We start from the raw sequence: 15,192 nt of genomic DNA, 5'->3' as shown, positions 1-15,192 counted from the left end.
CTGCTTTCACGATAAAAAATAATTAGAGTCATATTTATGCACGCTGATTTCGCACTTAGGTATGGCATTGGTCTACTTGCTAGTACATTTCTTACTTAGAATACAAAAAGAAGGTATAAATTTTCATAAAAAAAAAAAAAATCAATGTCAACTTGCATTTAGTTGAGCCGCATTATAAAAATGAAACAAGAGACTTCTCCAGGAAAAATGGCTGATGTTGATTTTACATGTCTAGTAGTTCAACTAAGTCATCACCAAAAAGCTGTTCACTAGTTTTTTTTTTTTTTTTTTCTTTTTCATTTTATACTTCAAATAAAATAGAGGATCTTCCTTGCTTTTTTCCCATGGCGTGCAATCGGAAACAAATCATAATTTCAGACAGAAGGTATCAGTTGTGGAGATATCATTTCATCAGCAAATATCCTGCATCAACAATAAAATAAAAATTTATAAAATACGCCCACAATGCAAAGGATTTGGAAACCTCGGAGGCCATCTAGAGAACGAGACATGCCTTCAAACTACTGTTGACACTCATATAACTTTTTCATGTTCATTTTAAATAAATCGCCTTCATTCACAAACACACACACAAAAACTACTTACATTAAAGCACGTTTCTACCTTTCATCATGGGAATTTGATGGCTTCTATCAATGCAGATCAAACGGTTTTTCTTTTGGTTAAATGCGAATATGTTCGAGGAAAGTCGTGTGGCTAGCTCACATATTTAATTGAAATATATTCAAAATTTTTAACAAACACTTACCCACAACGATTGTGACTCTGCGAAGATCCGTGATAAAGCGGAAGCAGTGGGCTGCAGTGAGAACCATTAGTCTCTTCCGATAAGTGATCTTCTACAAAAGTGGTTGCCTTTGAATTTAAGATCGATAGAGAAACCTGCCAAGGCCAGGAGTTTGGAGAGGCATTTTCACCATTTACAACCCTGGCAGAAAATGACTTCCTTCCACAACCTAGAAAATTCAAACGCAGCAAAATAAATGACACACTTTTGATTCCATGCCAACATCAGAAACTAGATGTGCATCAGTGATGGTATAACTGTTAAAGTGATTATTACTGGAGCTCGGTTGATGAAGCTCTCCTACATCATCAGTATTGAGAATGTTGTATTTATTATGTATTGTTTGTCCCATGAACCTAGTTTAATGGCCTTAGCTTCCACGAGTCTCCTGTAGCTCAGTGGTAGAGCATCCGAACTAGTAATCAAAAGGTCTTAGGTTCGACTCCTCATAGGGACACTCGGATTATTTCTTTGTGAAGTTTAATGTTCGGCCCCACTAGCACTTGTGCTATAAACACTGCCGTAGTTAAGTAAAGGTTGTTTAGTATATTTATTTTTATTATTTAATTAATTATTATATACTACCAGGATGACTAGTGATTGCTTTCACAATAATAAATAATTTCGGTCACTTTTATGCACGCTGAATCCGCACCCAGGTATGGCACTGGTTTACTCGCTAGTATATTTCTTATGTAGGACACAAAAAGAAGGTATAAATTTTTTTATGAAAAAAAAAAAAATCAATGTCAACTTGCATTTAATTGAACCGCAATATAAATAGAAACAACAGGCTTCTCCAAGAAGAATGGCTGATGTTGATTTTACATGTCTAATAGTTCAACCATGTCATCGCCGTAAGCTGTCGAAGTTCTCTCGTTTTATACTTTAAATAAAATGGACGATCTTTCATTTTTCCCATGGCGTACAATCGAAAACAAGTTACATAATTTCGGACAGAAGGCCTCAGTTGTAGAGATATAATTTCGTCAGCAAATATCCTGCATCAACAATAATATAAAAATTTATAAAATACGCCCACAATGCAGAGGATTTGGAAACAGCGGAGGCCATCTGATACTTGAGAAGGTGACATACTTTCAAACTATTGTCCACAGTCATATAACGTTTTCATGTTTATTTTGATTAAATTGCATTCATTCACCAAAAAAAAAAAAAAAAAAAAAAAAAAAAAAAAAAAAAAAAAACCTTACATTGCTATGACCTGTGCTTTTTACACCAACAGCAGGAATTATGGTCGGGGAAATTAAGCTTACATTGCTTAAGCAATAAAAGTTCTTAGTTCTTTTCGTATACTAGTTATTTTCATATACTAGATATTTTCAAGATTATATATGAAGAGAGGTTTGTCAATAAACTCCTGGAGGGATTTGGCTTTATTGTTTAATTTACTAGAATTTAGAAAGGGACGCATACATAGTGGTACATTAGAATTGCCTGTTTCAATTTTTTTTCCTTTTTTTTCTTTTCATGGGTGTCAGAAATAATACCAAAAGGACTTCCTCAGTAGAAGGAGCGATTCAGTCCTACAGTGTAATATTAATATTAAGTCTAAGCCAATATCCCTACAGCAAACAATAAAATGTAAACAATTGGTGATTTATTCGGCTTCGAATAAATCTTAACGTAGTTTGGCTAAATAAAACCTAGCTTCAATGTTCAGGACATAATGAGATGGGCATGCATCAAAGGTTTATCGAACAAGGGAAAACATTAACAAATTAAACGGTGAAAACTTGATATGAAAGCAAAAGAGAAAACCATATGACAGCTGAGGCATGGGACACTTAACGCCTACCACAACCATGAGTGGTATTTGGGAAAGAACTCCAGATGTCTTACACCTAATCCAATACTGCAACGCATAAAAGAGATGCCAGTCTTAGCTTGTATTCATATTTGGTAGAAATTCCACTTAAGATGTATCCGTGTATAGTGGTCGCTCTTTTGCTGCTTGAAGTTTCAAGCTCTCAAGGTAAGTTTCACGAAACGCAAAATTCCCAATATAAGCCTGTGTGAAAAATTGCTTGGTCCTTAAATGGGCGCTCTCTTACAAAACACTGAGAACATTTAACTTAACAATAAGTTCTCGGCCAAATATGAATCCATGTTATGTGTCAAGAATAGCTGTTTAAGGCAGATAGACTTTCATTGTCAATTTACTCCCTACTTGAAACCGAAAATTTCCTCAAAACTACCTACTTTACCCTAAAAACAGGCAAAATGAGGAAAAAAAAAAGGCTCAATCGACTGTATTAAAAAAAAAATCGATGCCCCTTGTTAATCTTTCTTATCTGCTTTGCTGAGACAGCCAATTCGAATACATAGTAGTTATTCATTCAAGTATAATTTATACCACATTTTTATTTAAAAAAAGCATGCAAAGCGTCTACCACCGGTAAATACCCAAAAAGAGGATCGATGGAATAAGCTAGTGTGATGGAATATTTTAAGCCTGGTGAATAAATGGCAATGATTTATTTTTTAATAAGTGAAACAGGCACACTCGGAAAAAAAAACAGAGTGCCCCTATCAGGAGTCGAACCTAAGACCTTACGATTACTAGTTCGGATGCTCTACCACTGAGCTACAGGAGACTCGTGGGAACTAAGTCCATTAAACCAGAATTATGGGACAAACAATACATTATAAATACAACATTCTCAATAATGATGATGCAGGAAAGCTTCGTCAACCGAGATCCAGTAATAGTCATTTTATAATTATACAGTCAGTGATGCACATCTGGTTTCTCATGTTGGCATGGGATCAAAAGTATATCATTTATTTTGCTGTATTTGAATTCTCAAGGTTGTGGAAAGAAGTCATTTTCTGCCAGGGTTGTAAATGGTGAAAATGCCCGTGAAAACGGCTGGCCTTGGCAAGTTTCTCTCCAATTCAACGGCAACCACTTTTGTGGAGGATCACTTATAGGAAGGGACTTGGTTCTCACTGCAGCCCACTGTTTTCGCTTTATCACGGAACTTCGCAGAGTCACAATCGTTGTGGGTAAGTGTTTGATAAAAATTTTGAATATATTTCAATAAAACGTGAGCTAGCCGCACAACTTTCCTCGAACACTTTTGGAGTTAACCAAAAAGAAAAACCGCTTTACCTGTACTGATAGAAGCCTTCAAATTCCCGTAAAAGGTAGAAACGTGCTTTAACGAGCAGGAGTAAATATTTCTGACCGATCGATAATTCAAATCATTTTATTCACAGGATTCCCTATTCACCAGCTTCATAAGAGTTTTTATATAAAGTTTGCAATCGTTTCCTTCTCCTCATAAACTTTGGAACGCCTTTTGAAACATTCGTTATATTGACCCTCAAAAGCAGACGTCAAGTAATATTTCAAACGTTTAAAAAACTTTATTTATGGCCATGAAAGGCGACTACATGTGGTTCGAATATTATTTTATCAGTGCCCACGATGATTTTGCACCCTTTTTATCACTTCCTTTCTCAACATTCTGTGATACACAAGTTATCTTTCATTTTATAATCACTGCTCTTCACGTATTAATGTTGTTTCCTTTATTCCACAGGCGCACACCGTCTAAGTAAAAAAACACCTGTCCAGAAGACCTTCCGTCTGCGAAAGCTCACCAGAAATAGGAATTTTGTGCTAAACACGTTCAGGAATGACATTGCCCTCATTCAACTCCGTGGGAAAATTAAGCCAAGTAAAAAGGTGAACACTGTGTGTTTGCCAAAAGGTGGCAGCAGGGCCAGACCAGGAACACAGTGCTTCATTACAGGTACATAAATCAAAGTATGTGTTAAATAATCTCTAACTTAGACTCACTGCGTGAGATAGAGAGAAATTCGTGAACAATGCGTTCTGTTTATTTAATTTCTTGGCAGTCTTAGCTGCCTTTTTACCATGTTAGTACACAGAAAACCATTCAATGGTACAGTACCCTCCCGCAGAACACAAAGCCTATACTGATTAGGTTTAAAGCATAGCCTTTTTTAGGATACCGTTATAATATGGTTGTGTCTTCCCAGCCGTATGCTTCGGATTCATGCACATGAACGCGGCTTCGCCTTTTCATTTAAATAATAATTTATTAATTTATTAATTTATTAATTTATTAATTTATCAATTTATTAATTTATTAATTTATTATTTTTTAATTTATTCATTTATTCATTTATTCATTTATTCATTTATTCATTTATTCATTTATTCATTTATTCATTTATTCATTTATTCATTCATTTATTCATTTATTCATTTATTCATTTATTCATTTATTCATTTATTCATTTGTTCATTTGTTCATTTGTTCATTTGTTCATTTGTTCATTTGTTCATTTGTTCATTTGTTCATTTGTTCATTTGTTCATTTGTTCATTTGTTCATTTATTCATTTATTCATTTATTTATTTCATTGTTTGTTTGTTTGTTTACTTATTTATTTATTTATTTATTTATTTATTTATTTTGCATTTTCATTTAATTAATTATTTATTCGTTTATTTATTATTTATCTATTTATTTATTTATTTATTTATTTATTATTAAGGTTGGGGACGAACTGTAAATCAAGGGGATCAGGCTGATGTTCTCCAGCAGGCAAAGATACCTGTTGCTTCTCAAAGTGCCTGCAGTAGAAAAAATGGACCAATCCTTCCGGTTATTGAAAGCGAAATGATATGTGCAGGGGGTAGAGGCAAAGGTGGATGTCAGGTAAATAAAAATAGAATCACGATGTCTTAAATCTAAACAGTTTCAGTTAAGTTCAGAGTAAGCGTCAATTTCTCCTTTCTTGGAGTGTCCAACGGTAGTTCGTTAAATGCTTCCCAAAGGGAAAATCACAGCGATTGTGTACAGTAAAAGATTACAGGTCGTATCTTTTGCGCGAATGGGACCATTTTGAATACAGGAACTAAGGCCTGATCGTCTATCGCTAGGAATGCATTTTGGAATTCTTCAACGAGTTCCCACTAGTAAAATCGTACGAAGATTAAACTTTAACTCTTGCTTGCCATCATCAGATTGTCACAGAAAGATATCGACAAACTTAAATGGGAGTCATACTAAATGCAGGTTCCAGACAAAATACCGTTATCTATGTTCGAATGGGAAATATCTCATCCACGATCACGCAATGTTAGGCCTTATCACCGTTTTCGACGCCATTTTGACGGGTAGGCAAACAGGCTTGATATATCAGTGTTTGTATGGAAATCAAATGTCAAATAATTTTCATAACATATCGCTTCTGAAAAATTCATGAATTGGAAACTTTTGGCCCTAGGAAAAAAAAATTAAGATGAGAGATGTAGCTGCAACAGAAAGCGCCCAGTCGTGTTTTGAACTTTCCATACATTTCCCTGTATTTTTTCCCGCGAACTATTTTTAGCAGTAGTTCACGGCTGGTTCACTATACAGACAAATGTATGGAAAGTTCAAAACACGACTGGACGCTTTCTGTTACAGCTACATCCCTCACATTTTGTTCTTAAAATCCTTTTTTTTAGTGCCAAAAGTTTCCAATTCATGTATTTTTTAGAAGCGATGTTTTATGAGAATTATTTGAAATCGGATTTTCATACAAACACTGTTATTTCAAGCCTGTTTGCTTACCCGTCAAAATGGCGTCGAAAACCGTGATAAGGCCTATACTCTTTTATGTCTTATAGTCTTACCACCGTATGTTAAAAAATCCAAATACAATGTCTTTACTAGTCTTACAGTCCTAACATATCTCCAAGGAGACCTCTCAGTATAAGCCCGGGGGTTTCATGAGGTCTCCTCGCCACTTCTTGCTTCTTTTTTACTTTTTTCTTCTTCTTCTTCTTCTTCTGTAAACTTATGTAAAATCTTAGTCTAATGTTTACTGTAACTTTCTATGAATGTATTTCGTGGTGTTTAAAATAAATAAATAAATTTAGTTTCCTTTAGGACAATTTTTTAACGCTTTCAAGTCTACTGACTGCACGTATAAACAAAAAGTAGTCCACGAAATCTATCAAGCAAAATCACATTAAGATCTCGGTGACAGCTTCGAATGTAACTCCTTAATTACAGTCAACCCAGGTCACGCATGAACGATATTTTTGAAATTTGAACGGAGTTTCGAAATTAACATGTCAGTTTTGAAAATTGAGTTCCCGTATAAATTTCCCTAGCTTATTGACGGTGTAAAGCTATGAATTTTTCTTTACATTGCAAAATTGAATATTTCAAGAATAACAATTGTCTCCCAAGTATTTGAATCCTTTTTTTTTTTTTTTTTTTTTTTTTTTTCCAGTTAATGCGTCTTTTCGGGCGCGTAGGAAGGGGGGTTCAAGGGATTCGAAGATCAATAATGGCCGAAGAAAAACTTTTAAATAAAGTTCCTGTGGTCGAAATACATCAACCAAAGAAAAAGAGAGATATTAACCAGTTCTTAGGCCTAACACTAAGGGTCAGTAAGCTGATTGGCCTAGTTTTCTCTGTAATTAAAGAAAGCTAGGTCAATGTTCAGCAGCTCACTTATTTGCTGGATTTCTATCAAGATGATCTACCCTCTCCATAACTCTTTTCCTCCGAATTCCAGAGGTGGAGAATTATGGTTCAGGACGAACGAATTGTTGCTGATTCGTGTGCTTCGTCACTAAAAGCATGTCACCCCGACGACTTCCCCAACCTGTACATGCTCCTGAAAATTGCTGCCACCCTTCCAGTCACCACTTGTGAATGTGAACATTCCATAAACACAATGAGGAGGTTGAACAAATACTTAAGGTGTACCAAGGGAGAGAGTAGGCTGTCCGCCCTGGCTCTAATGCATATCAAATATGATATACCTGTCAATCTTGACGAGATCGTCAATTTGTTCGAAGGCCTACACCCGAGAATGATGCAGTTACCAGCTGGGTGTATCACTATCAGCAGATCGAATAGCTATCAGAACTTGACAGGGCGCGGAATGTACATTAAACTTTGTTGTTTTAAGTTGAAACAATTATGCCGTCGAAATGATGTATATAGCTTAAAAAGCTGCTGTAAAACAAAGTTGTGATTTGCCTAAAATTGGTCTCAAAATGCCGGAAATGAGGTTCTGGGAACCTAGAATTTCAAAAATTTCCGGGGGAGCATGCTCCCAGAACTCCCTAGTGAGAACGTCTCCGGCGCTAAGCAAGATTTAGGGCTCAACGAACACCCCAGGGGGGGCTGGCAGCTTTCTTTGATCTTGCCGCTTTTCGGAAAGGCATGATCGCCCCAGTAAAGAAATCTGTCAATCATCCGAAAACCGTAACGAGCATGCGCGAAATGCGAAGGATTCATGCTATTTTGACCGTGGCGACTCGATGGTGTGAATGCATTCGTATTTTAACAGGTATTGTTTATTTACTGTTAGCATGTTTTTGTTTTTTTTTTTTTTTTTTGCGGTTGTACGAAGTTTGAACACTACGATTAATCAAGACCGCTGGAATGAGGTGCCAGTTTTGTTTTAGGTTGGTAGAGCCGTCAACATTGAAATTGCGAGCGACATGTTCTCAGCTGAGCTGAGATTTTACCAGCGAGTGTGTGTGGTGAAGAATATGATTTCTAATGTAGCGAACGATTATGGTTTTCGTCGTCTCAGGAAGATATTGTACGTCGACAAAATAGTAGATTTCAATTTCGATGCTTGTTCAGTTCTGAAGAAACTAGAAGCCACGCAGTGTTTCACGACTGCCGGGCGACTGTCATCGCGAAAGCCCAGAATGTAAGCTTATTTCTCAAGATCGGTTTGGAACTTTAATGTAAGCTTATTAAAAGTATTTGTCCCACATTTTATGCGTATTAACTGTTGAAAGCGTCGTTACGAATGAAACAGCATGTTTATTTAATGGAATTCTCCCTCTGTTTAAATGTTGCGTGACGACAGTTATCCCTGTAAGTTTAATTTTAATGCACAAATGGTTTAAATGCATACACAAGGAAAACGGCTTGAGTCCTAAAGAAAATTTTGCAACTGGAAAGGATAGCTTATAAAAATCTCAGAAGAAAAAAGATTGCTCAACATTATTGTGAATAGAGCTACCAGGTTTGTATGAGCGGTTGCAAGGGTGTTTGTCCCTTGTCTGTACGGGGAGATTAACGTACGTGAAAAGACATTCAGGTCCTTATTCTCCTGGCAAAAAATTGGGAAGTTGAGTTCAGTAGCACCGGGTGAACAATGTACTGATACACTAAGATCCTGTAGAAACCACATGCATGTGCAGAAACCTTGGAAGGTACATGTAAATATTATTGTCTTATATTAGCTGTCACCCTTTAATACAGATGTCCATGACCACCTATATCGGTATGGTGGTTTTCCCCCATTGGTGGATGCCAAAATAGGGCTACTGGGACCCTAAACCCCAACTGCAAGGGAGATACAGTAACAAATAGATCCCGGACCATGGTTTATCTGTGTATGCAACAGCCATTTCGAAGAAGACAATCTAAATTATCACCCCTTGATTACTGAAGTGTTTCTAGCAACTCGAGGATTAACCTAGCTGACCACATTACTCTGCAGTATAATTATGTCATCAGCACATGACAAAATTCATCAGAACTGTAACATATTGCAATACTGTTTAATTGGTACATATTGTGTAACATAGTCAAGTGTAATTAGCACTTTGTAAATTATGCAATTACTGCGCATTTTCAAACACTTGCACATTGTAATGACTGGCTGGAGTATTGTTGTTTAGCACCCTGCCTCTTTTATGTTCCAGATCTCGCTCCAGAGGTATGACAGACAAAATCTAAAATAATGAAAGATAAGTTCAGCTCTGTCTTTAAAATGATGATAGTTATTACCAAGAATACATACTGAATTCAAAATTCAATATTTGTGGCTCACTTGGCAAAGTTGAAGAGCGAAGTGCTGCTTACATCACCTCTCAACTTTTCACCATTTAGAAGAGATTGAAAAAGAAAAATTTGTTGTTGAGAGTATGATAGAAACATTTTAACTTACAGTCAACCCAGGTCACGCGTGAACGATATTTTTGAAATTTGAACGGAGTTTTGAAATTTACATGTCAGCATCGCCAACGAGATTTCAGAGTTTCCGTATAAATTTCCCTACCTTATTGACGGTATAAAGCTATGAATTTTCTTTACATTGCAAAATTGAATATTTCTAGAATAACAATTGTTTCCCAAGTATTTAGAATCTTCTTTCAGTTAATGCGTCTTTTTCGGGACGATTTCCAGAGAAATGTCCAACACTCCATTCACACGTCGGACATTACAAAGAAAAATTTGAATGTTCATTTCACTCTTGGAAATACAATTCACGCGTGACCTGGGTTGACTGTGAGAAAAACAGAAAATTAGATCACCGGAACCTCTACAGTTTGTTGATTCCCATTGGGTAGTTGCTGTAAAGGGAGGAAATTCTACAGTGTACTTAAATGAAAAAAATAGGGAAGGTTACGATAAAGTGGAATGGAGGAAGTCTTAGCTTACTACCTCTCGCGAGTGTCAATTTCTACAGGAGCTAGTCGTTGGTTACAGTATTTTCGTTTTTCGCTGCAGAATTTGCATCCGTGATCCCTCTTGATGACCAAACTTCAGGTAAAAGAGCGACCGTAACCTTCCTGTGATGTTTGAACGTCGAATAGCCAAATTGTTTGCGAATCCGCACAGACGCGCTTTCACATAAAATCGCCGCCATGTTTGTTTATCAAAATATCAGTACTTAGTCTCGCTCGGCCAAATTTCTTAACTGGGGCGATCATGCAAACTCGGATCCAGGCCTCGCTGCTGACCCCTCTTTCGAAACCTTAGCTACGCGCCTGCTTTTTCGGAACGATTTCCAGAGAAATGTCCAACATTCTATTCACACGTCGGACATTACAAAGAGAAATTCGAATGTTCATTTCATTCTTGGAAATACTGTTCACGCGTGACCTGGATTGACTGTAAAACTAGAATGGATGTCTAGCTTCAGAAATGGTTGTAACGGTCGATTAATGTTCTGACTCGAAACGAAGTTTTACTTTTGTTCCTTACTTGATTAACAAACTTTAAAATAACAGATTCATCCATGTGAAATTAAACTGTTTCCTTTAAAACAGCCGAAAACGGGCTTCCAATCGTTTAGCTAGGCGACAAAAAACGTTGCATATCCGTCAAAGACATCAGTTAGACCGTAAAGCAAATCTACTTCCCTCTGAAATTTGTCAAACAAAGTATCGAATTTTAAACTTCCATGACTTTAAACTTCATGATGACGACAGACATGAGTGGAAATCAAACTAAAATATGCTCAAATTTTTCATCTCAGCACAAAGCTATCATATAAACGTTTAATTCGTTTACTTCGCTGAACATACTATGACATTTCTAAGGGGGCCTGTTACCTCGGATTTCTTGCAGGTCGTCATTCTTGCTTGTCTTTTGGTTGTCTCTTTACTAAAGTTTTCGAAAGGTTTCCGAAGAAAGCTTGGTCCGAATCCTCGAGTTAAAAGGCGACCGCGCATAACTTATAAAGAATGACTGCCGCACGCAGGAAGAACACTAATTACAACAAATTCTTTTGTCGTATTTTAGTCATAATCAATACGCATTCCCCCTGTGTAAACAGCAAAGTGAAAAAAATTCAAACATTTTTAACAGGTTGCAACATGGAATGTTATGTTGGTGATAAATTGGGTGCGCACAAACAGCCTTATGTTAAATGGTGACAAGACAGAATCATTAATCGTCAGTCATAGCAACGCCAACAACTAGCCAAAGTCAACTTTGAATATAAACTTAGAAAACATATGTTTGAAAAGCGGTGACAATTTGAACTGCGATGGTCTTCCTTCTATTAAAAGTCAACACTGATCGCACACGCAGGATAACACTAACATCGCTAAATTGCTGAGGCACTCATCCAGTCCCTCATTATTAACAGAATTGACTGTTGTAAACGTTTACTTATGGTTCACCCGCCAGTCAACTGGATATGCTCCAGAGAGTACAGAATGATGCTACTAAACTAATTTTCAAAGAGCATAAATTTTGTCACATTGCTACTACAGTGGAACCTCTCTTTGCGACCACCTATCGTAAGCGACCACCTCTCATTAGCGACCACTTTTCCAAAATTTCAAAATTTTTCAAGTCAAATCACTATAGATGGAGCCTCTCGTAAGCGACCACCTCTCGTAAGAGACAACTTTTAGAGATGATTGTTTAAAATTTTTAATTTTTTTTAACCTCCCGTAGGCGACCATTTGACACACAATTGGTGTATCTCTCAAATTGAAATTGAAAAATGTGTCGCTGTAAGATATTGGCCACATCATTACAGCAGACGCCGTAAATCTCACAGTCAGAGCTACCGGAAGTGTTTCCCGATATAGAATTGAAACAATTGATAAAATACACCTGCACTATACTTCACACTGAAATAAACTTTAATCAGATTGCATCTGTTGCAGGAAAAAAAAAAAAACTCATATTTTATCTTTCTTATCTTTTTGCTTATGTTCCGTTCCCTGCAAAATTTGACAGCCCCACTTGGAGTAATAAAAGAGTCACTTTTCTTTCACAATAATTGTCTCAATCGTTGTATTAAGTAATTTGTGAGATAATCATCAATCATCATAGACCCTAAGATGTTTTTGCCTAGAATACTTTTGGACCAGTCTTAATATACTTGTACCTAGGAAAAGTGATTACTATAGGTTTCGATAAGCACTGGCAAAAGGGTTAGGTCTCCGCAATTACCATATCTAATATTACCCGGAATTCAGACCCCCTGTGGTGTGACCTCTGGTAAGCCACCACCTCCCGTAAGCGATCACATATCCTTGACATTATGGGTGGCTGCTTACAGGGGGTTCGACCAACCAAGATTAAATATTAGACCTGCAACCGGTTTAAGGTATAAATTACGGTTAACTGTATTATTTCCGTGCAGGTCCTATCGGACACTTGGAGACCAATCATTCATGATGGTAGCCCCTAACTTATGGAACTCTCTCCCGTCAGGAATGCAAGAACTGTTGACTCTTTTAAATAACTTCTCAAGATTTCGCCTTTATTTTCCCGTTCAAAGAACCTTCTAATATTATTGACTTTAAATCTGCTGCAAACAAGGATGACGTTTAAGTAAAGACCAGCTGTTTGTCGTTAGTTATGTCTCCTTAATTTTCTCTTTCATTAATCTACTCAGGGGGACAGTGGTGGACCTTTGGTCTGCAGAGAAGGTGGAAAATATGTGGTGCGAGGTATCGTGAGCTGGGGGAATCCCATGTGCAGAACTGATTTTTTCACAGTGTTCGCTCGAGTGAGCAACTACATTAGCTGGATCAACAACAACAAGCCTCAATGAAAGTTTCACAGTTTGAAAGTCAAGGTACAATTGATTAAAGAAAAAAAAAAAAGCGGAAAACAATGACACCTTTTTGTTTATCATAGGACTGAAAAATACTCAAATCTCATTGGATAGAAGATGCTAAAAAAATCAAATCCAGAAGCTCTCTTAATAGCATTATACCTGCTTTCCGTTGCCTGAAAAAATGAAAACTTTGTTTTTATTATTATTACAAGGCGATCACAGTCACTCTCTTTTCTGAGTTTTAGTAAACAGAATGAATGAGAACTCGTCTGCCAAATCGTTTGAGTGTTCGGGAAGTTTATGACTTACTTTTCGCTAATTCTTACTTTAATAATAATAACTACTACCTACTAACTACTAGGTTAAACATCACGATAATGCGTGATTAACCACCAAAAAGATGATCTGCTAACAGCCCTTCAATTTTTTAGCGCAATCGACTTCAGAACCAAAAGATTTAAAGGTTTTGGAATACACTTGTACCTCAAATGATTAGCCGCAGATATAAAAGATAAGCCGTAAGTGCAGCGTACTTCAAGTTCGATACCGAAAATACGAACGAATAAAGTCTATTCAATACAAACTCAATCGATTTCCAATACTAATTGAATAAAATATTTTTATGATTATTTATTTATTTATTTATTTATTTTTCCTATTTTATTCTATTCGAAGGTTAAAAGTGGAAATGGACATGGACATGAACATGAACATTAGTTTCGTCAAAGCTCACAATAAAGAGTTGAACATGAAACACGTTTGTTTGTTTGTTTGTTTTATGATGTTTGAAATGGAGGACATAAGATAATCAAAATTGTTTGAAACTTGCATGGAGTTCCACTCTCCCTAAAATCCGATGTTTATATTTTTCATTCTCCTTCTTGCATTTCAGACTACATTGTACAGTTCAACATTCAACTTTACATTTGTGACATTATATTGTACTTTTCATTTTCAACATCCATTAGGCATAACCACACACATTTTACACTCAATTTTTCACTTTGAACAATATACGTTAGTCATTTGACATACTTCATTTTTCGTCGTCTCGATTTTTCAACATGCAACTTTTCGTATTCGGCTTCATTCGACATCCAAAAAGGATAACACCTTGAGTGCACAAAATCATCACCCTCTCCCGAGATAACAGCGCATCACTGCCTTTCCTTTAACCCTTAAAAGGGTGCCAAATAAGATCAGCTCGTTCGGTCTACCTTGAAATGACAGAAAACAGGATATGATCGTAAATTTTAAAAACGACAAAACTCTGAAACATTTCGCTGTCTAGCAATGGACCCATCCGACAACAGACCCAATAGACATTGAAAGAGTGAGCTAGAGATGTTAAAGCCCATTCCAACTTTGTCGAAAAGCCATTTCACCATCCTGTGTATTCTAGAAGACAGAAAATGGTAGTGAGCATAGGCGGGAGGGGAATGAGAAAGGCTATAGAGGCGAAACATCCCATACATATTAAAACTTCTGTGGGTTAAGGAAGAAAAATACAAGTTCTTTTACAGTTGACAAGGAAGCTAACGCCAACGTTGCCTATTTTTAAGCAACCTGTTGTTAACGTTTTGTACAACCAGATGTTAGCAATTCAAACGGAAGATTATTTAACAATTATTCGCCGAAAGCGAAGTAAATATTGGTGAATATTCCCCGAGACCCAAGCCCCCTCCCGCTCATTCGCTCTATTTTTTTTTTTTTTTTTTAGCGCTCGGCTATTTCGCGCGACCTCTCGACTATCCAGAAAGGAACTGCTTGCAGTCTAGCGCAGTGCAATACTGAGGAATCACCGTGTAACAACGTTGTTTTCCAAGAAAGCGAACAGGTTTATTGACTTAACTAAGTAAACAGAACTCCCAAACAAAGAAGCCTTCTTCAAAACAAATCGCCACCCGTTCTGTAAATATTTTATGACTAAGTTCATCAAAATCAGCTTTGTCTCGTCTGTCCAGTGAAGATATACGATGACGAGCCATTGAGATGAAAGAAATATTAGGTTTGCCTTTGTGAAATTGTAAGTTGACCTTGAATCGT

General features: G+C 36.6%; 1 protein-coding gene and 1 pseudogene across 1 annotated transcript; both read left to right on the top strand.

Annotated features, from left to right (window-relative positions):
- The first annotated feature begins 2,741 nt into the window (after window positions 1–2,741).
- On the top strand, window positions 2,742–13,155 carry LOC146488700 (chymotrypsinogen B-like). Its single transcript, XM_085112842.1, has 5 exons — window positions 2,742–2,804; window positions 3,641–3,838; window positions 4,378–4,590; window positions 5,362–5,525; window positions 12,982–13,155. The coding sequence occupies exons 1-5, from the start codon at window positions 2,750–2,752 to the stop codon at window positions 13,138–13,140; spliced, it is 789 nt and encodes a 262-aa protein (XP_084968968.1). The 5' UTR covers window positions 2,742–2,749; the 3' UTR covers window positions 13,141–13,155.
- Window positions 7,150–7,983, top strand: LOC146488701 (52 kDa repressor of the inhibitor of the protein kinase-like; annotated as a pseudogene).
- Window positions 13,156–15,192: the final 2,037 nt, after the last annotated feature.

The sequence above is a fragment of the Pavona decussata genome, unplaced genomic scaffold (genome assembly GCF_977016875.1).
Source record: "Pavona decussata unplaced genomic scaffold, jaPavDecu1.1 SCAFFOLD_8, whole genome shotgun sequence".
NCBI lineage: Eukaryota > Metazoa > Cnidaria > Anthozoa > Scleractinia > Agariciidae > Pavona > Pavona decussata.
Note: the sequence above shows the minus strand (reverse complement) of the source record. Positions and strands in the feature narration are given on the sequence as shown.